Below are 24,140 nucleotides of genomic sequence, written 5' to 3' on the forward strand. Positions count from 1 at the left end.
AGCCTTTTGACCTTAATCAGTTTTACTTAATCAGTTTCTGAAACAACCATTTCTGAAACCAAACTTCCACTGCAGCCTACACAGAGCTACAGTCAGATGGGGTGACACTGGGTCTAGTGTTTTCTGAGGGCTAGCATTCGGGCTCAATTTTCCTGGTCAAACTTGACTAGTCAGGAGCAGTAGCAGTGTCCCTGGGCCACAGATTTTGCAACACAATGACTTCATTCCTCCCACTTCATCTTGAGGGGCTCTGGATGGGGGAGTGACAGATAAAAATTCCAAGGGTTGTTGAAAACAATTTAGAGGCAGGTCTAAGGTGGAGTTGTGGTTTCTAAGCTACTAAAGAAAGTTAAAAAGAAAAGAGAGAGAGAGAAAAAAAAAAGCTTCCTGCTTTAAATAAGCAAACAAATTAATAGTCCCTGCCTGCCAGAGGCTTAAAAATGTGAAGCATGATGCCATTTCCTCTTTTAAAAAAGGACCACACAGGGCACTCAAAGGAAAAGTATAACTTACAATAAAAACCAGAAGAGGATTAATCTGAACAAAGGGAGTGGAATTTTCCTCCAACAGTCAATGTCCTTTATAACTTGGTATCCAGTATTATTTCTATAAAAGTATCTGGTTTGGGAGTTTTAGTATAACTTTTAAATTTTTAATGTAGGGTATTATATAGAAATGTCATGCCTGCCAAATTTTTGTATGGTACAAAGCTAGGAAGGAACTTTTCACTAGAGATTCAGGATTAAACAGTTATACATTCTCCCAACATGTACATACAACATCAATAAATGACCAATTACAAATTGGGAAAATACATATGACAATATGAGACAAGGGGTTAATATCCTTAATATATAGAGTTCTTAAATATCATTAAAAATTCAATTGCTAGTAGAAAAATTAACCCAAGCTAAAAAATATTAGAATCTAATACACATAGGAATACATTTTCTCTAGTAACTAAACAAATGTAAATTTAATAGCTAGGTATCATTTTTTGTGACTATATGAAGGCAAAACCAGAACTAATGAGTAGAAATTCTAGGGAAGGAGATTCTGGCTCACTGAATATATAAACTTCTAAGAGAGCTTTGAAGGAAACAGAAAGATCTGCTGTAAGATCCAGCTCTATCGCTAAGACTGCTAAAAATGAGCTCCTCCTTTATCAAAATATTGACAAGCGGGGGCGCCTGGGTGGCGTAGTCGGTTAAGCATCCGACTTCAGCCAGGTCACGATCTCGCGGTCCGTGAGTTCGAGCCCCGCGTCGGGCTCTGGGCTGATGGCTCAGAGCCTGGAGCCTGTTTCCGATTCTGTGTCTCTCTCTCTCGCTGCCCCTCTCCCGTTCATGCTCTGTCTCTCTCTGTCCCAAAAATAAATAAACGTTGAAAAAAAAAATTAAAAAAAAAAAAAATATTGACAAGCGGTTTTATCCCAAAGCTAGAGTGTTAGACTAGACTACCAGTTTTCTAATAAACCGAGCGGCATATCAGAATGACGTATTCTTGGGCCACATTCCAAATTTATTAGCTAGAATCTCAGAATGGATTTTAGTAATTTGTATTTTAAAAATTATTCTTGGGGCCTTTGGCTGCCCCATTAGGTAGAGCACGCAATTCCTGATCTCAGGGTTGTGCACTCGAGCCCCACACTGAGCACAGAGATGACTTGAAAAAAAAAATGATTCCCATTTCTCGCATTGGGTAATGAATGGACTAAAGGACCCTTAATACATATTCATTTCAATGACTAGATTCTAGATGACCCGATATAACATTAGGGTTTAGGTTTTCATTGGTCTCACCTTTAACTTCCAGTCAATTTATTCATAGTGCCTAAATTTCTATTATTAAGTTCTTTGTTGCAGGTGATAAGCCTGTAATTTTCTATCTCTAAGCTCTCATTCTAGCCAAAAACAAAGAAATGGATTCTGGTAAGGGATATACTTTGAATAATTAGCAATTATAAAAGAGATAAGAATAACTGTGTTCTCCAGAAATGTATTGCCAACTGTGATTTTTGCAAAAAACAGCTACTTTTAGTAGAAGGATCTTATAAGATATTAAAATCTGTGTTTTATTAATATTGCCTTCTAGGAATAGAAATAGTTATTTAACAAACTCTGCATGATAATGAGGTAGCAAAAATTACATATGTTATGATTAAGTGAATCCCTATTATCAGTACAGAAGGAGAAGAGGAGCAGGAGGAGGAAGACTGGTTCATTTTAATCTTATTTTTCAAAGTGATCACAGACCAGGAGGAATTTTTTTTTTAAATAATTTTCCTTGCACGGATATACTTCTTTCACCTGAGTTTTGTAAGCCTTCCTGAAATATCACACTACTGCAAAGGCCATTTAGTCCAAGTTATATACAAACCCAAGATAACTTGTTGCACTTATTTTTAAAAGGTGCATAACGAATATCTTATAGCGAAATGTTTTTGCTACTTTATTAAAATATAGCAAGCCAATGAAATATTTCCAAAAAACATGCAGAGGTCAATATGCATTTTTAACAAATTTCATTGCCAATCATCCTGACTCTTCCTTATGCAACATGAAAAGAGGCACAAGAGTCTCCTGCTTCATTCTTACCAAGTCAGAGTCCTACTCACTCCTGCAAATGCTCATTACTCAGTGACCTTGGAGATGAGCCTCTGAGACCAGTATGTACTGTTCTCATTTCAATTAAAGTACACTAACAGGCTCACTTGGTAAGGGAGGGGGAACAATCTCATAGAGGGAACGTCTTTGATCCTTAAGTCTTTTCATCTGAAAAGGGAAGAGCTTCCCTCCTAGGCTGGTACTGAAAATGCCAGGAAGGTCAGTGAGTTGACGTTCTCTCCCAGCAGAACAAAGCGCTGATGCCTTTTTTATGCATATATAGAAATCGGATGGTTAATTTTTTTTATAGCTTGGCCAGGAAAATCAGGGTCTTTTCTGAAAACAAACCTGATCCTTTTATTTCTCTTAATCAAGATATTCCCAGGTCATGAATCTCTTTTTTTATATTCAATCAGCCACAGATGTTGAACAACTTAGAGGAGTAGCAAAGTTGTTATTGCAGTAAACACACAGGCATGAAATGAGTGGCATCCTAATATTAAAGGATGCAAAAGTAGTTCAGAGATGCCCCTTCTTTCAAAACCCCACTGGGGGGGATGAAGTATGGAAGGATGGCATCTGAAAATCCTTCAGAGGAAAAGACAGCTATTGAAGGGTGAGGAGGGTTCACCAGGTGGTCAAGGTGTGGAAAAGGATTTTAGTCCAAGACAACAGCAGAGACAAAGATATCAAGACAGAAAAGAGACACAGACAGACCAGCAAATCCTTTAGGATTTCAGAACCTGGGCTGGGAGGGTATGAGAGGAGATATTGCTGCCAGTGGCCACCAGGTTCAGATCATAAAATCTTTGTGTGGCATACTGCACAGTTTAGACTGTATCTTAGAGGTAATGGGGAGCACAATGGGACCATATTTTCGTATCAGCAAGAAATCACTAGGAGCAGAGTAGTGGACAGACTGGGAATGTGCAAAACTGAATCAGTGGGCAGGTAAGAGGCTACTGCAATAGTAGAGCAGAGAGGTGAAGAGGACTTAACCAAGTCAGTGGCAAGTGGAGACAGAGGAAGGGTCACAGAGGAGTGAAGGAGAGCTCTCTAATCTGAGATCCTAAAAGACAAGCCTTTTCCCAAAGAAGTGTAAAAATGAATCACTCTCTGCCTCCAAAGAGGGAGGTGAGAGCCACTTTCATACAGCAAGACACCTAGATAGAGCTGGGTTGAAATATGGGCTTTGTTCTTTGTTAGCTGCATAATCTTGGGCAATCTACTTAACCCCACCGAGTGTCACACTGATGATATGTAAATTGTCAATAATGCCTTATGGAGATGACTGGAGGGACAAAGATGAAAAATGGAAAGTCCTAGCTTAGTGACTAGCACAAACAACAGGCTCAATAAAAAGATACCCACAAAATAGACAAGAAAAGATTCATATGTATGGTTATTCACTTTGTGTTTCTAAGCAAAGATATAAACATGTCTACATTAAGTCAACAATTTATTTCTGAGGCCCAGAAAGCACTTACTTAGCTGTTCTATTAATAGAGCTAAAGGAAGTTATTTAGAAGGATTTGTATCAAACATTCAACTATCGACTCAATTCAATTAGCATGTAATGAGCCCCCTCTGGAAGGGATGCTTGGCTTGTACTAGAAATCCTGAGAATTGCACAATAAACCTCCACTGATCAGTTCTGCACATTATGTAAAGATAACTGAATGGTTTCTATGGCATTAATACCACAGAATGTTCTCTGACCATAGTTTCCTATTGCCTACAAAAGAAGGGGAAGCATGGTTCAATGGATTACTTCCTCAACACACACCCACACATCCTCCCAAGCTCTCTAGATACAATATACCTTAACATCAATACTCTATTATCCAACTGCCTCTAAAAATGACCAGCAGCTTCTTTTTGCTTCGCTAATGATGTTCACTTTGCTGGGAATAATTTTCATTCTCCTTCAAAACACCAGTTCAAAATGTATCCTATCCTTATTTTAAAGTCCACAATGAAACATCTCCTTTGGAAAGTTTTTTTTTTTTTTTTTTTTTTTTTTTTTTTACCGTAAAACAGATTATCTGATTCTCTCTTGCGGTTGTCATTACTACAGTTTAATGAAGGAAATGTTACGTTCCAATTGTGAGGTTTGGTTTTCTTTTTAAGTGCCAACCATCAAGTAAATGTTCATGTTTTAGTAGAAAGAAAAGAACATCTGCAACCTTTCTAAAATGATTCTCATTGCCTGGTACTTGCAGGCACCCCGTAAATGCTGGCTGAATGAATGAATGAGTGAGATCCCTCTTAATTTCTGTAGGTGTTTTAATATAAGTCATAGTTATGGAAGGAAATTTCTCATGGGACATGACAGCGTGCTGGCAGAAGGATAGCAAGGTATAACCCTTCATATAGTTTTATTAAATTAAAATATATCAAGATAGAAAAAAATGTGATTACTTTAAGATATAAATGGGCAGAGAAGATAGAATGACAACATTTTTAAAAACAGGAAAAAAAACCTGTTGTATAATAAACTGCTGTATATTCTGCAGAAGTGTAGAATATATTCAGCTTATAACAAAATGTATGGAATACTTCCTTCTAAAATAAACAACACTGTCCAGCATTATCATTTAAAAATACTTTTATATGATATATTAAAAAGGGCTTGGGCCTTACTTTTCTCATCTATAAAACCGAGATTTCATCACCTAATAATACCTACAAATACCTTAAAACCTTTTGGCGGTAAATTAAAAATGTATGTATACCACCTAGGCCCCTGAAGATACTTAAGGAAGGTTTCTGCAAGGCAATACCACCAACGGTTGCACTCAGTAATGCTCTTGCACTCGGGAACGTGTGCAGGGAGCATCAGCAGGGAGCTGACGGTGACAGCAAGAGGGCTAAGCTTGAACATCAATGCACCCTTTTCTCCTCTACCATATGCACTATTCATTTAAATAAAACTAGGTCTCTCTTCTCCAAATTTCAAGGATTACTAAAACTGTTGCTTTAATTCTATCAGATTATTTCATTCTTCTAATCTATTGGGCAGAAAGAAGATATTTATTTGTTCACATCAAGATTTTGAAATATGAAGTAAAGAACTAGAAAAATGCATCCAGCCACTCTCATCTTTTTTTCTTCTTTTTAGGGTGCAGGGATGAGTGGGCTAGGGAGCTGGTATTTTGGGGGGTCCAGGTAATGGAAGGATTGGGAAATAACATTTCTTGTATTTTGACTAATTTGATTAAACTAATCCTCTACGCAAGGACATTATTTGATTCCCTGATTCACTTTCTTTGTATACATTCAGCGAGTGGATTATTGAATAAATAAAACAAGTAATTGGGTGTGGTTCTTACTGAGTCTCTTCAGAATGAATGCCTTGTGTACTTGAGGCAATACTGAAACCTTACACGTTCTCAAATCACAAAGTTGGCTGTTAGTAAACTGATGCAGAATTTCCATGTGGTGAGCACTGTAAAGTTGTAAAAACATGCAAAGTTGCAGAGTTTTTAATTTAAAATATTGAGCAAAGCCTCAAAATAATTTCCCTTTCAGGAAAAAAAAAATTCTAACTTGACTTTAATCTGGGGTTTAACTCAGAGGGTGACAATGTTCCTTGAAAGCCACCTCTCAGATAATAATGAGCCCATTAGCCATTTGTTCCGGGAAACTTAAAAACAGATGACACCCTATCAAAATAACACCAGCATTCTTCACAGAGCTAGAACAAATAATCCTAAAACTTGTATGGAACCAGAAAAGACCCCAAAAACCAAAGCAGAAGGCATCACAATCCCAGACTTCAAGCTATGCTACAAAGCTGTAACCATCAGACAGTATGGTACGGGCACAAGAACAGACACTCAGATTAGTGGAACAGAATAGAGAACCCGGAAATGGACCCACAAACATATGGCCAACTAATCTTTGACAAAGCAGGAAAGAATATCCAATGGAATAAAGACAGTCTCTTCAGCAAGTGGTGCTGGGAAAACTGGACAGAGACATGCAGAAGAATGAACCTGGACCACTTTCTTACACCACACACAAAAATAAACTCAAAATGGATGAAAGACCTAAATGTAAGACAGGAAGCCATCAAAATCCTCGAGGAGGAAGCAGGCAAAAACCTCTTTGATCTTGGCCGCAGCAACTTCTTACTCAACACGTCTCCAGAGGCAAGGGAAACAAAAGCAAAAATGAACTACTGGGACCTCATCAAAATAAAAATCTTCTGACAACAAAGGAAACAATCAGCAAAGCTATAAGGCAACCGACAGAATGGGAGAAGATATTTGCAAACGATGTATCAGATAAAGGGTTAGTATCCAAAATCTATAAAGAACTTATCCAACTCAACACTCAAAAAATAAATAGTCCAGTGAAGAAAAGGGCAAAAGACATGAATAGACACTTCTCCAAAGAAGACATCCAGATAGCCAACCGACATGTGAAAAAATGCTCAACATCACTCATCATCAGGGAAATACAAATCAAAACCACAATGAGATACCACCTTACACCTGTCAGAATGGCTAACATTAACAACTCAGGCAACAACAGATGTTGGCAAGAATGCGGAGAAAAGAGGATCTCTTTTGCATTGCTGGTGGGAATGCAAGCTGGTGCAGCCACTCTGGAAAACAGTATGGAGGTTCCTCAAAAAGCTAAAAATAGAACTACCCTATGACCCATCAATTGCACTACTAGGCATTTATCCATGGGATACAGGTGTGCTGTTTTGAAGGGACACATGCACCCCCATGTTTATAGCAGCACTATCAATAATAGCCAAAGTATGGAAAGAGCCCAAATGTCCATCAATGGATGAATGGATAAAGAAGATGTGGTAAATATATATATATAATGGAGTATTACTCGGCAATCAAAAAGAATGAAATCTTGCCATTTGCAACTACGTGGATGGAACTGGAGGGTATTATGCTAAGTGAAATGAGTCAGTCAGAGAAAGACAAAAACCCTACGACTTCACTCATATGAGGACTTTAAGAGACAAAACAGATGAATATAAGGGAAGGGAAGCAAAAATAATATAAAACCAGGGAGGGGAACAAAGCATAAGAGACTCATAACTATGGAGAACAAACAGATGGTTACTGGAGGGATTGTGGGGGGGGGGGTGGGCTAAATGGGTAAGGGGCACTAAGGAATCTACTCCTGAAATCATTGTTGCACTATATGCTAACTAATTTGGATGTAAATTTTAAAAAAGAAAAAAGAAAATTAAAAAAAAAAAAAGAAAAAGAAAAACAGATGACATAACATACCCAGCTGGGTCCACTGTTCTACATCCTTCAATATTCTGTTAGCAGTACCTGTTATTTGCTTTTTAGTCTCCAAGTCTCTAGTTTGCTTCAGCACCTGGAGCAGCCGAGGTACCCCATTGAGTTCAGCGACCTCCAGCTTGTTGTCATTGTCTTCAAATACCAAGTTTCGCAGGGCCCCACACACGGCTCGCTGAACATCTTCATTCTGAACTTTTAGGAGCTGCAGAAGCTTGGGGATGCCACGAAGCTGATTAACCTGGGGAAGAAGCAGATGTGTATTTCAGATATTTATTCTGATGTAGCATTAAAGACATTTGTTGTAATATGAATGAACAGATGAAGTTCACTAATGTCAAGTAGAGTCCCCATCAGACAGTAACTGGGACACAACCTGAGGCTCACTGCATACAATATACACCTGCTATAAGGCAGTGCCTGCCTCTCTTGGAGGAGCTAACAATAAATGTGAGAAGACTGAAACCTATGAAAAAATTGAAGGGGAAAGTAAAGTGATAGGTGGGTAAGTGACAGTTAAGTGGACAGAAAGAGTTAAGCTATAAAAGTCTTGAGCATACAGGTCATGTTCTCACGGTTTGTGGGTTCAAGCCTCATGTCGGGCTCTGGGCTGACAGCTCAGAACCTGGAGCCTGTTTGGATTCTATGTCTCCTTCTCTTTCTCCGTCCCTCCCCCACTCACGCTCTGTCTCACTCTCTCTCTCTCAAAAATAAATAAACGTTAAAAAAAAATTTTTTTTTAAAGTCTTGAGCATAATGAAGATGAACAGAGCTGGAATGAGAGGAGTAAGTTTTATAGAAGAACAGCACAATTATATGAACATTTCATTTTTTTTTTCCAGACAGAACTTTACAGTCAATATAAATGGACAGATCTCACCATCAATGGTAGAAATAAAGATTCATTTACCATGGCACTGGTAGTAGCAATGCAAACTAATCCTAAATGCCAGCTATTTTTTTTTTTTTAATTTTTCAATGTTTATTTATTTTTTGGGGGACAGAGAGAGACAGAGCATGAATGGGGGAGGGGCAGAGAGAGAGGGAGACATAGAATCGGAAACAGGCTCCAAGCCATCAGCCCAGAGCCTGACGCGGGGCTCGAACTCACGGACCGCGAGATCGTGACCTGGCTGAAGTCGGACGCTCAACCGACTGCGCCACCCAGGCGCCCCAATGCCAGCTATTTTTATGATCAATTGCTTAGGGTATTTAAAAAGCTTCATATAAAAATTATGCAAGCTTCTTAATTTAAGTAAATAACGTAACTTTACACTTTTGATATGTTATTTAAATTTTTTAAAATGTTTTGGGGCGCCTGGGTGGCGCAGTCGGTTAAGCGACCGACTTCAGCCAGGTCACGATCTCGCGGTCCGTGAGTTTGAGCCCCGCGTCAGGCTCTGGGCTGACCGCTCAGAGCCTGGAGCCTGTTTCCGATTCTGTGTCTCCCTCTCTCTCTGCCCCTCCCCCGTTCATGCTCTGTCTCTCTCTGTCCCAAAAATAAATAAACGTTGAAAAAAAAATTTTTAAATGTTTTTATTTATTTTTAAGATAGAGAGAGACACAGCATGAGCAGGGGAGGGGCAGAGAGAGAGGGAGACACAGAATCTGAAGCAGTCTTCAGGCTCTGAGCTGTCAGCACAGAGCCTGATGAGGGGCTCGAACTCACAGACTGTGAGATGATGACCTGAGCTGAAGTCAGACGCTTCACCAACTGAGCCACCCAGGCACCCCTTGATATGCTATTTAAAAAATATCTCTCGGGGCACCTGGGTGGCTCAGTTGGTGAAGTGTCCGACTTTGGCTCAGGTCATGATCTCACAGTTTGTGAGTTCAAGCCCCATGTCAGTCTCTGTGCTGACAGCTTGCTCAGAGCCTGGAGGCTGCTCCAGATTCTGTCTCCCTTTCTCTCTGCCCCTCCCCCGTTCACACTCCGTCTCTCTCTCTCTCTCAAAAATAAACATTAAAAAAATAAAAATTAAAAAAATTAAAAAAAATAGAAAATATCTCTCCCATCCAAATATGCAAGAAAGGGCATGCTGTCTATTAGAGAAAGGGTTACCACTAGGAAAAGAAGAATAAAAATAGATGGTTTAGATTCTGAAAAGTATGGCTGTTCAAGAAGAGGTCAAATCATATGAGCAATGTGATACTTTAGGCTGCAAATATTATCTAAAGAAGTCAAGAGGTGGACGTGGGGTGGCTGAAGCAAAATGTTAAGTTGTAGACTGAGGGCTTTTCCTTCTCATGGGCTTCCATTGGCATCTGATGCAGAAATTTTAAATTAGTAAGAACTTCTAGTAAAGATGTCAGTCATTCTCACCATCTTAATGCAGAAATTTTTAGGAAACACTTATGGTTGTGAATGGGCAGGAGGTTCCCTTTCAGCTGAAGTTCATCACTTATGAATGATGCCCTAACTGCTTCACAGTTCATGCTCTGGCGCCCAGTAATACCTTTTCATATTTTCTATGTATCATCAAATTTCAGCTTCCCTTTCATAAACAGATAAATGAGATTTAAGACATAATCTTCCAATCTTACATCTTTCTTTGTTAGGACTGGGGAGAAGACTAGCAAGGCAAGAATCAAAGTCAAAGTTTAAAAATAATAACCATAATAATAATAATAATAATAATAATAATAAAACACAGATAATGACTCTCCCACCCACTTCTACCATTAGAAGGTGTTGGCATAGTGTTAAGAGTTTCATTTATGTTATCTAATTAATAGCTTGTTGAGAACCTTACTAGAGAAGTACTCTTTTGGTCTCTTTGAGGCTTCACTAGTAATAATGAGGAATAATACTTCCACTTACAACTCACTTCAGAGGAGACATGTGCAGAACAGGGCACGACTGGTAAACTGGCCACAGCAATTTTGTTGGGCTACGTCTATAGCCATTCTAATATATTTGCACAAAAATGCTACTGATAAAGATTTCTGAGCTGTCAATTAATTCTGGTCCAGTAGATCATCTACTCGATCACTTCCTCTATTCCCATTACTACACTTCCTTAAGAGCAGAAAGGCACATTTTAAATTGTTTATAATTCACATGTTTCTCCAATTCCATCAATTTCTATTTCATAGTTAGGTTTTAAGTTGGTTAAATGTACACTCCACCAACTTCATAAATGCCAGCTATACTAAATCTTCACAGTAGCTGTAGAAGCATCAGATGCAGAAAGAAAATCCTGTTTGTCCTGAAGGTATTTTGCGAGCTTTAGAAATATTTTATTGCTTGATTTATAACTCCTAAGTGGCCTTCTTCAAAATATGATGGGATGTGGCCTACCGGTCATATTGCATTTCCAGATGCGATGATAGAATCAGAGAGAAGTGGCGTGTGGAACTGGACTCGGGGGCTTGGACAGCCGGCTTTGCTTACCCTGTCACCTTCACCCCTTGGGCTTTCAGCACTTGCTCCAGCCCAGAAAGAAGGCATTGTGGACACACCACGCTCAGACAAATGTAGAAATCTGCTATAGCTCTAGTCACTGTTGAATTTGACGCCCTAGTGTCTGGCACCTCTCCCAAATTTATAAATTGACTTAGGTTACTTTTATCCATCTTGTTAAGCAGACTGATGCAAAATCAATATCAAATGCATTATTTTTAATGTCTATTTTTGAGAGAGAGACAGAGCATGAGCAGGAGAGAGACAGAGAGAGAGGGAGACACAGAATCTGAAGCAGGCTCCCGGCGCTGAACTGTCAGCACAGAGCCTGATGAGGGGCTCGAACCCGTGAACTGTGAGATCATAACCTGAGCCGAAGTCAGTGGCTTAACTGAGCCACCCAGGCGCTCCAGATCCTGTACACATCAGAACCAACGCCAAATGTACTGTCTTTGTCCCCTCACATTCAGGGAAGCAGATGGGATGAGAGAGGTGGCATGTATTTCCCAGTTATACTGAATCCTCAGGGGATTTGTTCTCCCTTTGGGAAAAGGAAAGAAGAAACAGACTAACATGAATATCTCAGAACTTCAAAAGACCTTTCATTTGAGATGGTTTCTAAATATACGGAAGGGCTCTATTCTGATTCTTCTTCCTGCCAACTATAAAATAAATGATGAGGATTCTGGTGGCAAATAAGCAGAAGGAACAGACTGACTCCTTTGGGGCAAGGGCTCCCTTGTGCCCTGGTGCCCTTGCTCTCACTTCCTTCCTGTTGGGAATGCTCTGACCACTCTGCCTCACTTCTGGCAAAGCCCTGCTCATCTTGCATGAGCTGGCTCAAATGTCACCACCTCTGTGAAATGTCACTCCCCTTTTCTCTTTTCCTTCCCATTAGAACTAATCACTCCATGAAAATTGGTATAACCTTTCAGGAAGGCAATCAGCAGTAAGTGTCAAAAACTTCAAAAATATTCTAATAACCTTCATTAGGAAAGAATTTGAAATGCACACACATGTAATTGTAAGTACAGTATTTAATTTTTAATAAAATTTATTTATTTTTGAGAGAGAGAGCCTGCACAAAACAGGGGAGGGGCAGAGCAAGAGAGGGAGGGAGGGAGGGGGGGGGGAGAGAGAGAGAAAGAGAGAGAGAGAGAATGAGAATGAGAATATCCCAGACAGGCTCTGTGCTGAGTGTGGAGCCTGGCATGGGGCTCGAACCCACGAACCATGAGATCAAGACATGAGCCAAAATCAAGAGTTGGATGCTTAACTAACTGAGCCACCCAAGCACCCTGTGACTGTAGTATTTATAAAAGGGAAAAATTTGAAACCATAAATGTCAACAGGGGAAGACTAGTTAATGATTGTCACAATCCACACAGATTGAAGTTTCCATGGGAGACGCAGAGTAATGTTAGAACTGACAGATATTTTATATTGGTCATTACAGTTCCCTCACCAGTCAAATGGAGATTATCTAAGATTAACAATCTCCATGCTAGGTACATAGTACTCACTCAACACATGGTAGCTAGTGCATCACCATTAATATACCACCATTAATATGAGGTATGCAAAATATTGCTAATGTTATGAGAAAATGCTTATTGTACAGTGTTACTAGAAAAAATGTATAAAATATCTATGTATTTCCACTCAAACACAGACATAAAGAAGGAAATGAATTTAGGGAGTTTGGGAGAAATGATGGGCATATAAATTATGAAAGTTGCTTGTTATTTTGTATTTTTTTAAACAACAAGCATATATTTGTGCATGCTTCTTAAAATGAAAGCAAAAAAAAAAAAAATCCCTACAAGGAAAGCTACATATTCAATTTGTAAAAAGTCAGAGAACAAAACTAAGATGGTAACAATATTGGGGAAGTGTGGGTATGTCTCTTTTGTCTGTTTCTTAATTTCTCAAATTTTGAGTAATGAATTCGTACGAGTTTTATAAGATTCTGCAAGATAGTTATGGCAGTCAAAACTTCAGTGATGAGATCTGAAGCAGGAATGGAAATAAGGTCAGTTTTAGAAGGGTCTTGCAGATTAAATTTATCCTTCCTCCTAAAGGCAAGTGGGTGCTGAGAGGTGACTGTATCAGTAGTGGGTTAAAAGTGGAGGAAGGGAAATTAACCAGGAAGTGGCTGAGTTAAGAGAAAACATGGTGATAGGGATTAGCATAGTGGCGCTGAGTAGGGAGGAAAGAGGTGAGTAGATTCAAGACACTTTTAGTAGCAACACTAAAAAGTCTTGAAGACTGCATGAATATGAATAATGTTGAGAGGTAACAATAAAAGAAAAGTTGAAAGTCTGTGTTCAAGTTTTTGTGTCATACCACCTGGGTGAACTACCACTCACACAGGAAATAATATGTTCAGATTGGGGCAGGCATTGTACCATGATCTGAGTGCATTCTCACAACTCTTTCTAGTAGGATTATTATTTCCACTTTATAGGTAGGAATGCCAAGGCTCAGAGACGTTAGTATCCTGCCCAAGGTCACTGAGGTAATTAGGATGCGGGGACTCATGCTTCCCTGAGTGACTTCTGAGTGTTAATACTCAAACCACCAAGGGTCCTGCCTTCCAACCCAGCAGGAAGAACAAGTTAGAAGGAGGGTTGGCTAGTAGAGAGGAAAAGCAAAAGAAATTAACGTGCCCATTTTTGAAATGCTGATGTTGAGTTCAGTGGGATGTCCAAGAAATAGATGGACACATGGTTTAGAGCCCAAGGGACAGAAGGGGGCAGAGATGCAGGAAGTCATCAGCATCTAAATCATATAGGGATGGAAGTCATAGGAGTGGATGAGGCAGGTCAGGAGATGGTGCTGAGGAAGAAAAGTCCCAGGAAGGCATCTCAGGAACATAAACATTTAAGGGACAGCTTATGATAAATTTTTCACAGAAGAAAGCTGAAGGAGCCAGAGAAATGGAAAAAGAACCAGGAGACTCTGGACCAAAAGAAGAAAGGTTCAAAAAGGAGAAGAGGATCAAGTATGATAAATGGTCTGAGTCCTAATCAAATAAAATAAGGATTAAAAAGTTGCCACTGGTTTTAAAAGTTTATGATTTAGAATTTTGATCTTTATATTCAAATTATAATTGCCTTTTTAAAAAAGATTTTATTTCTTTTTTTTAATATAATTTATTGTCAAGTTGGCTCACATACAGTGTATACAGTGTGCTCTTGCTTTTGGGGGTAGATTCCCGTGATTCATCGCTTACATACAACATACCAGTGCACATCCCAACAAGTTCCCTCCTCAATGCCCATCACCCATTTTCCCTCTCCCCCTAAGATTTTATTCTTAAATAATCTCTATACCCAACATGGGGCTCAAACTTACAATCCCAAGATCAAGAGCCACATGCCCCAGAGACTGAGCCTGTAATGTCTTTTATACATAAATTCAAATGCTATAGCACTATGCTTAATATTAGCAGGATTTTGTTCATGTTTGGTTATAACTTAATACTTAAATTTTTCTACCACGCATATGTATTTTTAGGTTTCAGTGTGACTTTCATGTTTCATTATTCTCAAAACCAGTGTTTGTCCTAGTTTTAGAAAAAGAGCCAAGAAGGCAAGCACAGCTTTAATCACATATGTAAGCAAAATGATATTTATAATCAAATTAGCAACTTAGGAGATCGTAGAAATCTAGCCCAATTTGAGAAACAAAAGAAAAATTCAAGTAATTCCATATTAGAAAATGAAAGCGTGCTTAATAATGCCCAGCTTTTTAAAATTGGTAATAAAAAAAGATTTAAACATTTATCTGAGTTAGTCATAGAAAGGACTAATTTTAGCCGAATTCTTTTCACCTATATGTATAAAGAGGGCTCATTACTAGTTAAATACACCATTTTTTTTAAATCTTGGGGCTCCTGGGTGGCTCAATCAGTTGAGTGTCCCAACTTCAGCTCAGGTCATGATCTCACAGTTAGTTTGTGGGTTCGGGCCCCGCATCAGGCTCTGTGCTGACAGCTCGGAGCCTGGAGCCTGCTTTGGATTCTGTGTCTCCCTCTGTCTCTATTCCTCCCCTGCTCACACTCTGTCTCTGTCTCTCAAAAATAAATAAATGTTAAAAAAAATTTTTTTTTAATCCTTACATATTCTTCGCATGGAACAAACATACAGGCAAAGGGCAGTGAGAACTACTCAATAATTATGTAGCTTTTAAAACGAGAAATAATCTAGATGTGGGGATAGGTTTTAAAGTAATACCTAAAATACAGATGTCATGAATAGAAATACTGACAAATTGGACTTCAGAAGACTTTTTCAATCCTGCATGATGAAAGATACAATAAGATGCATAACACTGGATTATATATAATATTACGCGTAATAGATAATGAATTCCTACCAAGCATTAAGGAGATACAAATCTTTGGAGAAAACAGTCCTGTTTCTCCTGCCTGACTCTACTTAACTGATATGTAGGATTAGTCACATTCTTGTTTCCCTCTGGAAATCCTACTGATTCCCTGAGAATTATCAAAGCTGAGAGGTTACTCTATGTTGGGCTTTGCACTCCAATTTTTACTAGTTGAGTTACAAATTTACTAAGAATAACTTACATGTTTCCCAATGTATTTAGGCCAACTGTACTTGTTACTGTAATCATGTAATTTATTTACCTGTTAGGTAAACGAATGAAATTTAAGGGTGAAAAGAGTTCTGTTTCTCTGAAAACTAATCTGCATGCTTTGGAAAGACCAGATAAAGGAAAACAGCTTTAAAAAGCTCTGTAATTATTTGTGAACAAAATTAATGTAAAAGACTACGGGAAATGTAAAAATTCAGATACAGGTGAAATCAGATGAATCAGTGTCATTAAGTTCTCATTTCACTTTAAAGAAACTAAAAATTGCAGATGATACACAATGGGCATAGTTTATGCAAGATTATGACAAACTGTGTGTGTGGTATGTGTGTATAACTAAATTTTTTTTCCTTTGTCACTGATTTGATTAAGTGACCAACTATTAGTCTTGATTTCAAAAAAACAGGAAAGTTTTTACCATAAAGAGATGGCTTTTTTTTTTTTGCTTATTAGATTAACAAAAACAAACACAAAAGAATAATCTCATGGTAGTAATGGTACATATAAATGGGCACTATGATGCAATGTTGGTGGGGTTTAAGTCTACACAATCCTAGGTGGAATTTATTAGGGAATTATTTACCAAAATTAATAATGACTCAATAGTGACAAGGACTGGATTTACCTACCATCTGAAACAATTTTAAAAACCAGACAAAGCATACAATGGTTTAGATAATTGGTAATGTAGCAATGATGGATAGTGATCCCTAAGGGATGGATAACAAGCAAGGGAGCCCCACTGCTGTCAAAGATCACTGTATGGAGAGAGTTCTCAGGCTGCTGTGTAGTGAGGTAAAACCCACATGGAATTCAACAAGCAGAGTTCAGGAGACAGTGCAGGATCCAAGAAGAAGAGTCCGTAGGGAAGAGGTACCAGTGAGAAAGCGGCACAGAAAGAGAACTCCTGAGGTTGCAGAGGGTCTCCATCTAATATTCAGTAGAGTATTAATTAGTGCACGTGTGTGAGAAAATTGCCTGAAGCCAGGGAAATAACCAACTAACCAACCAAATAACCAAAGGATTTAACGGAACAGCTCCTCTTGGTCACACAGGCCCAAGAACAGTGCCTATTCTCACTACCCAGTCAGAAAACCTCGTAATTCATGGTGCATTAGTTTTCAGAATTGTCTTGCTTTAAGAAGTGGGGATTAATTCGTTCTAGAATAAATGCTGCTCTGGTTCCACCTAGCAAATCTCAAAAGCAAGATTTAAAAGGGTCACACTGATTTCAAGTAACTTGAAATGTTAGGTAGAGACATAGAAGATAGAAAAAAGACTCAAAACTTTTAGAGATGAAAACTACAATTTATGAATGAAAGAAAATCCCTGAATGAGATTAATGGCATATTAAACTTTACAGAAGAAAGAATGAGTGAATTTAAAGCATAGCAAATAACACATATCTAAAAAAGAAAACATACAGAAAACAAAAACTAAAGAAAAAGAATAGAGCACAGATGAGCTATGAGACAATTTCAAGTAGCCAACTATATATGTAACAAGTTCCCAAAGGACAGAAAAAAAAATCTTTGAAGAATTAATGGTTGAAAATTTGAAATTCCAACCCAAGTTCCAAAATTTGATGAGAAGTAAAAAATCTACAAATTTAAGCTCAATGAGCTCCCAAGCACAAGAAACCTAAGGAAAACTACACCAAGGCACATTATGACCAACCTGCTCAATGCTAGTGATAAAGAGAAAATCTTAAAAGCAGGCTGGGTAGGTGGAGAGAGTTACAGTATGTACTGAGGAACAATGAAGATGACAGACGATTTCTTGTCTGAAGCAAAGCAAGTAAGATGACAGTGAAGCAACAACTTTCAAGTACTGAAATAAAAAACTGTCAACCTAGTGAAAAGACCTCTCAAAAGCAAAGATGAAATTCCTTTTCAGACATACAAAAGCTCAAGTTAACCACCAGGAGACCTGCACTAGAGTAAATGTTAAAGAGAATTCTTCAGGCAATGGGAAATAACATGACATCTACACAAAGCAATGAAGAGCACTGGAACAACCTAGACGAAATGGACAAAGTCTTTGAAAGACACACACTACCGAAGTTCATTACAAAAAATACAGAGTCCCCAAAGCCCTGTTACCAATTAAAGAAAATGAATTTATAGTTGAGAACATAGCTTCCTTAGCACAGCAGGCAGTGTGCCAGTTTCATAATCTGAAGATCCTGAGTGTGGTTAAGAACCTCTCACAAGAAAAGTTCAAGTCCAAGAGCTTTGCTGGTGAATTCTACCAAACATTTATGATGGAAATAATTCCAATTACAATCAAACTTTCAGAAAATTGAAGAGGAGAGAACACTTCCCAATGTATTCTATTACTCTCAATCCAAAACTGGAGAAAGACATTACAAGAAAAGATCAATATCCTTTATAAGTACAGCTGTATAACTGCCTTAACAAAGTTTTACCAAATCTAATTTTAAAAAGGTAACAGTACATCGTGACCAAGTGGGATCCCAGGAATGGGATAACACTTAAAGACCAAAGTAATTTACCATATTAGCAAAATTAAGATAAAAACCATAGAAATATTTTAATAAGTGAATAAAACATTTGATAAAGTCCAAAAACCATTTCTTTTTTTTTTAATCTAATGTTTATTTATTTTTGAGAGAGACAGAGTACGAGTGGGGGAGGGGAAGAGAAAAGGGGAGACACAGAATCTGAAGCAGGCTCCAAGCTCTGAGCTGTCAGCACAGAGCCCAACGTGGGGCTTGAACTCACAAACTGTGAGATCATGATCTCGGCCAAAGTTGGACACTTAACTGACTGAGCCACCCAGGTGCCCCCCAAAACCATTTCTGAGTAAAAACCAAAACAAAATTCCATAAAATTAGGGATAAAGGTAAGTTCTTCAACTTGATATTGTGGTGTATGAAAAACCTACGGCTAACATCATATTCAATGGTTAAAAGCTAAAAGCTTTTTTTCTGAAGACTAGGAACAAGGCAAGGATGTCCACTCTGACCACTTTTATTCAACATAGTATTCAAGTCCTAGCTGCAGTAATTAGGCAAGAAAAAGAAGTGGCATCCAAATTGGTAAAGAAAGAGCAAAACAGTCACTATTTGCGGATGCCATATTATATAGAAAATCCTAAAGATCCCACCAAAAGTTTACTTGAACTAATCAATGAATTCAGTAAGGTTGTAGTATATAAAACGATATGCAAAATTTTGTTGCATTTTTGTACACCTGTAATAAACTATCAGAATTAAGAATACAATCCCACTTACAATTGCATTAAAAACACACACACACACACCTGGGAATAAATTTAACAGAGGAGAAGATCTGTCCATGAAAGAAACTGAAGACACAAATAAATGGAAAGATGCTCCCTGCTTATGGATTAGAGAAATGCTGTTGAAATGTGCATACTATCCAAAGCAATCTACAGATTCCATGCAATTCCCATCAAAATTCCAATGGTATTTTTCACAGAAATAAAACAAATAATTCTAAAATTTATATGGAACCACAAAAAGATCCTGACTAGTCAGATCAATCTTGAGAAAGAAGAATAAAGCTGGAGGCCATCATGCTTTCTGATTTCAAAACTATATTAAAAAGCTGTAGTAATAAAAATAGTATGATTTTGGCATAAAAAGACATGCAGATCAATGGAACGGAATAAACAGCCCAGAAATAAACCACACGTATGTGGCCAATTAATTTACAACAAAAAACCCGAGAATACACAACAGGAAAAGGAGAGCCTTATCAACAAATGGTGCTGAGAAAACTGGATGGCCACATGCAAAAAAAAGTGAAACTGGACCACTATCTCATACCATACACGAATAGATTAAAGTCTTGAATGTGAGACCTGAAACTACAAAACTCCTAGAAGAAAACATAGGCAGCAACCTCTTTGATGTCAGTCTTTGCAATGATTTTTTGGATATGACACCACAAGAAAAGAACAAAAGCAAAAAGAAACAAGTAGGACTAGATCAAACAGCAAAGGAAACTATCACAAAATGAAAAGACAACCTACAGAATGGAAGGAAATATTTGCAAATCATAAATCTGATAAGGGGTTAATAATCAAAACATAAAGAACTCACATGACTCAATAGCAAAACAACAATTCGATTAAAAGATGGGCAAAGGACCTGAATAGATTTTTCCAAGGAAGACATACAGACGGCCAACATACAGAAAAGGTGCTCAGCCTTCTTAATCATCAGGGAAACGCAAATCAAAACCACAACAAGATATCACATCACACCTGTCAGAATGGCTATTACCAAAAAGACAAGAAATAACGAGTGTTGGCAAGGATGTGGCCAAAAGGGAACCCCTGTGCACTGTTGGAGAGCATATCACTCGGTACAAACACTCTGAAAATAGTATGGAGGTTCCTCAAAAAATTAAGACTAGAACTACCTTATGGTCCAGTAATTCTACTTCTGAGTATTTATCAAAAAGAAATGAAAACACTAACTCAAAAAGATATATGAATTTCCATGTTTACTGCAGTATTATTTACAAAAGCTATCGCATGGAAACAATCTAAGTGTCCACTGATGGATGAGTAGATAAGGAAAATGTGATATATATACACATTTGACTATATTCAGCCATAAGTAAGAAGGAAAAACAGCTATTTGCAACAACATGGATGAACCTTGAGGGCATTATGCTGAGTAAAATAGTCAGACAATGAACAAATACTATATGATCTCACTTATATGTGGAATCTAAAAACAAACAAACAAACAAACCAAGAAAAAACAAAATGAAAGATACAGAGAACAGACTGGTGGTTGCCAGAGGTGGGAGGTTTGGCATGGGTGAAATGGGTGAAGGTGGTCAAAAGGGACATACTTCTAGTTATAAAATAAGTAAGTCAAGAAGATGTAATGTACACCATAATGACTAGTTATTAAGAGTGTATTGTACATTTGAAAGTGCTAAGAGTAGATCTTAAAAGTTCTCATCACAAGAAAAAAATTCATAACTGAGCATGGATGGTAACTAGATTGGTAATCATTGATATGCATATATCGGGTCATGTTGTACACCCGAATATACTGTTATATGTCAATTATAATTCAATTTAAAAAATAAAACAAAAAGCAGGAAAAGGAAATGGTGTTAAAAATACTAAAATATAAGGGGCGCCTGGGTGGCGCAGTCGGCTAAGCGTCCGACCTCGGCCAGGTCACGATCTCGCGGTCCGTGAGTTCGAGCCCCGCGTCGGGCTCTGGGCTGATGGCTCAGAGCCTGGAGCCTGTTTCCGATTCTGTGTCTCCCTCTCTCTCTGCCCCTCCCCCGTTCATGCTCTGTCTCTCTCTGTCCCAAAAATAAATAAACGTTGAAAAAAAAAATTAAAAAAAAAAAAAAATACTAAAATATAAAATTTTTTCCTTTCTTCCAAAAAAAAAAACCCACGTAAAAATCCCCCAGATTAAATTCCTAAAAACAAACAAAAACTTACAGGTAGCATCATACTTAATAGTGCAAGAACAACCAAATGCTTCTGCCTATGATCAAGAACAGGACAGGTCCACCTTCACTTCCTTTAACACTGTGCTAGAGGTTCTAGCCAGTACCAAAGAAAAAAAGGAAAAAGAAACCTAAGTCATTAAGATTGCAAAGGAAGAAACAAAACAGTTTTTATTAGCAGATGGCATGATCCATGTAGAAAATCTGACAAATCTACAAACATGCTACTAGAGCTTAGAGTGAATTTAGTAGTGTCACAGGATACAAGATCAATATACAAAAAATCAATTATATTTCTATATACTAGCATTGAACAATCAAAAATTGAAGTGAAAAAAAAAACCCAGACCATGTGTAAAAACATTTAGAAATATATATCTTTAGGGATAAATCTAACAAAAACCATGAAAGATCTCTGGAATAAAAACTACAATACACTGCTGAGAGAAATTAAAGAAGACCTAAATAAATAGTGAAATGTACCATGGTCAGGGGTCAGAAGACTTAATATTGCTTAGATGAAAATTCTCCATACATTATAGATTCAATGCAATCTCAAACAAAATCCCAGCAGTTTTGTCACAAATAAACTGACAAGCTGATTCTAAAATTCAAATGGGACTGTAAAAGACCTAGAATAGCCAAAATCACTTGAAAAAGAATAAAGTCAGAGGACTAATACTAGCAAACTTCAATATAAAACTATATTAATATATAAAACTATAGTAATCGAGACAGTGTCGTATGTAGCAATAATACATCAGTGAAATACAACACATGATACAGAAATAGACTCATATAGATGTGATCAATTACTTTTCACCAAAGGCACAAAAACGAAGTAATACCAAAATAATAATCTTTCCAGCAAATGGTGCCTAAACAATTGCATATATACTTTTTAAATGTATATTTATTTATTTTGAGAAAGGGAGAGAGAGAGCTGTGAGCGCGGAGCCCAACAGGGGACTCAAACCCATTAACTGTGAGATCATGACCTGAGCTGAAACCAACAGTCGGACGCTTAATTGACTGAGCCACCCAGGTGCCCCTGCATATGTGTTTTTTTTTTTTTTAAAGGAACGTCAGTCTACATTTGCAATATATACAAAAATTAAACCCAAATGGATCATACACTATAAAATCTGACAGTTATAAAACTTCTAGAAGAAAATATAGATTATCTTTGTGACATCAGAGTACAGAAAAATTTCTTGGATGTATCATGAAAAGCACAGTCCATAAAGGAAAAGATTTATAATTAGACTCCATCAAAATCAAAAACTGTTACAATAATGGAAAGACAAAATACAACTGGGAGAAAGTATTTCCAAATCACATATTTGAAAAAAAAAAAAAAGACATATCCAGAATATAGAAAGAACTGACAAAATTCAATGACAAGAGAACAAAAACCCAAATAAAAATGGGCAAAAGAACTATGAGGCATCACCTCATATCTGTCAGAATTGCTAAGACAAGAAACAACAGGTGTTGGCAAGGATGAGGAGAAAGGGAAACCCTATTGCACTGTTGGTGGGAATGCAAACTAGTGCAGTCACTCTGGAAAACAGAGTGGAAGTTCCTCAAAAAGTTAAAAATAGAACTACTGTACGATTCAGCTATTGCATTACTAGGTATTTACACAACAAATACAAAAATACTAATTCAAAGAGATACATGCACCCCATGTTCAAAATAGCATTATCAACAATAGCCCAATTATGGAACCAGCCCAAATGTCATTGACTGATGAATGGATAAAGTACGGGAATATTACTCAGCCATAAAAAATAATGAAATCTTGCCATTTATGGTGATGTGGACAGAGATAGAGAGTATAGTGCTACGTGAAACAAGTCAGAGAAAGACAAATACCATATGATTTCACTCACATGTGGAATTTGAGTAACAAAACAAATGTGCATAGAGGGAAAAAGAGAGAGAGGCAAACCAAGAAACAGACTCTAAGCTATAGAGAACAAACTGATGGTTACCAGAGAGGAGGTGGGTGAGTGGATGGGTTAAATAGATGATGGGGATTAAAAAGTACCCTGTTGTGATGAGCACCGGATGTTGTATGGAAGTGTTGAATCACTGTTTTGTGCACCTGAAACTAATGTGACACTGCATTTAACTGGAATTTAAATAATTTTTTTAAAAGGAAAAACAGGTGCCTGTGTGGCTCTGATGGTGTAGAGCCTGTTTGGGATTCTCATTCTCTCTCTCTGTCTCTGTCTCTCTCCCTCCTTCCCTCTCTCTCTCTCTCTCTCTCTCTCTCAAGTAAAGATAAACAGTTTGGCAGTTTCTTAAAAAGTAAAACATATACCTACCATATCATCCAGACATTCAACTCCTAGGTATCTACCCAATAGAAATGAAAACAGATTTGTGCATCTATGTTCGCAGCAGCTTTATTTGTAATAGCTCAAACTCAAATATCCATCAACAGGTGAGTGAATCAACAAACTAAGGTGTATCCATACAATGAAATACTGTTCAGCTATACACACACAAACACACACATGCACACATCTTTTGATATACACAACATGGATAAATCTCAAAAGATTAAAGCTCAGTAAAAGAATCCAAAGAAAAAAGCATATATACTACATAGTTTATATAAAACTCTAGAAACTTCAATATATTCTATAGTAACAGAAAGCAGATCATTGGTTACCTGGGGAGTGGAAGTTAGGGAGGGGTCAGATGTATGGATTATAAAGGGGCACAAGGAGACTTTGGAGATAATAGA

At 37.7% G+C, this 24,140-nt stretch overlaps 1 protein-coding gene across 2 annotated transcripts in view; it reads right to left on the minus strand.

Moving 5' to 3' along the window:
- The window catches only part of PKP2 (plakophilin 2), a 95,083-nt gene that overhangs the window by 41,850 nt on the left and 29,093 nt on the right, over positions 1 to 24,140 (minus strand). For both annotated transcript variants that reach the window (XM_045463082.1, XM_045463083.1), the window contains exon 5: positions 7,919 to 8,126. In XM_045463082.1, coding sequence (XP_045319038.1) covers positions 7,919 to 8,126 — 208 coding nt within the window. The remainder of the gene's footprint in view (positions 1 to 7,918; positions 8,127 to 24,140) is intronic.

This window comes from Leopardus geoffroyi, chromosome B4 (genome assembly GCF_018350155.1).
Source record: "Leopardus geoffroyi isolate Oge1 chromosome B4, O.geoffroyi_Oge1_pat1.0, whole genome shotgun sequence".
In the NCBI taxonomy this organism is placed as follows: domain Eukaryota; kingdom Metazoa; phylum Chordata; class Mammalia; order Carnivora; family Felidae; genus Leopardus; species Leopardus geoffroyi.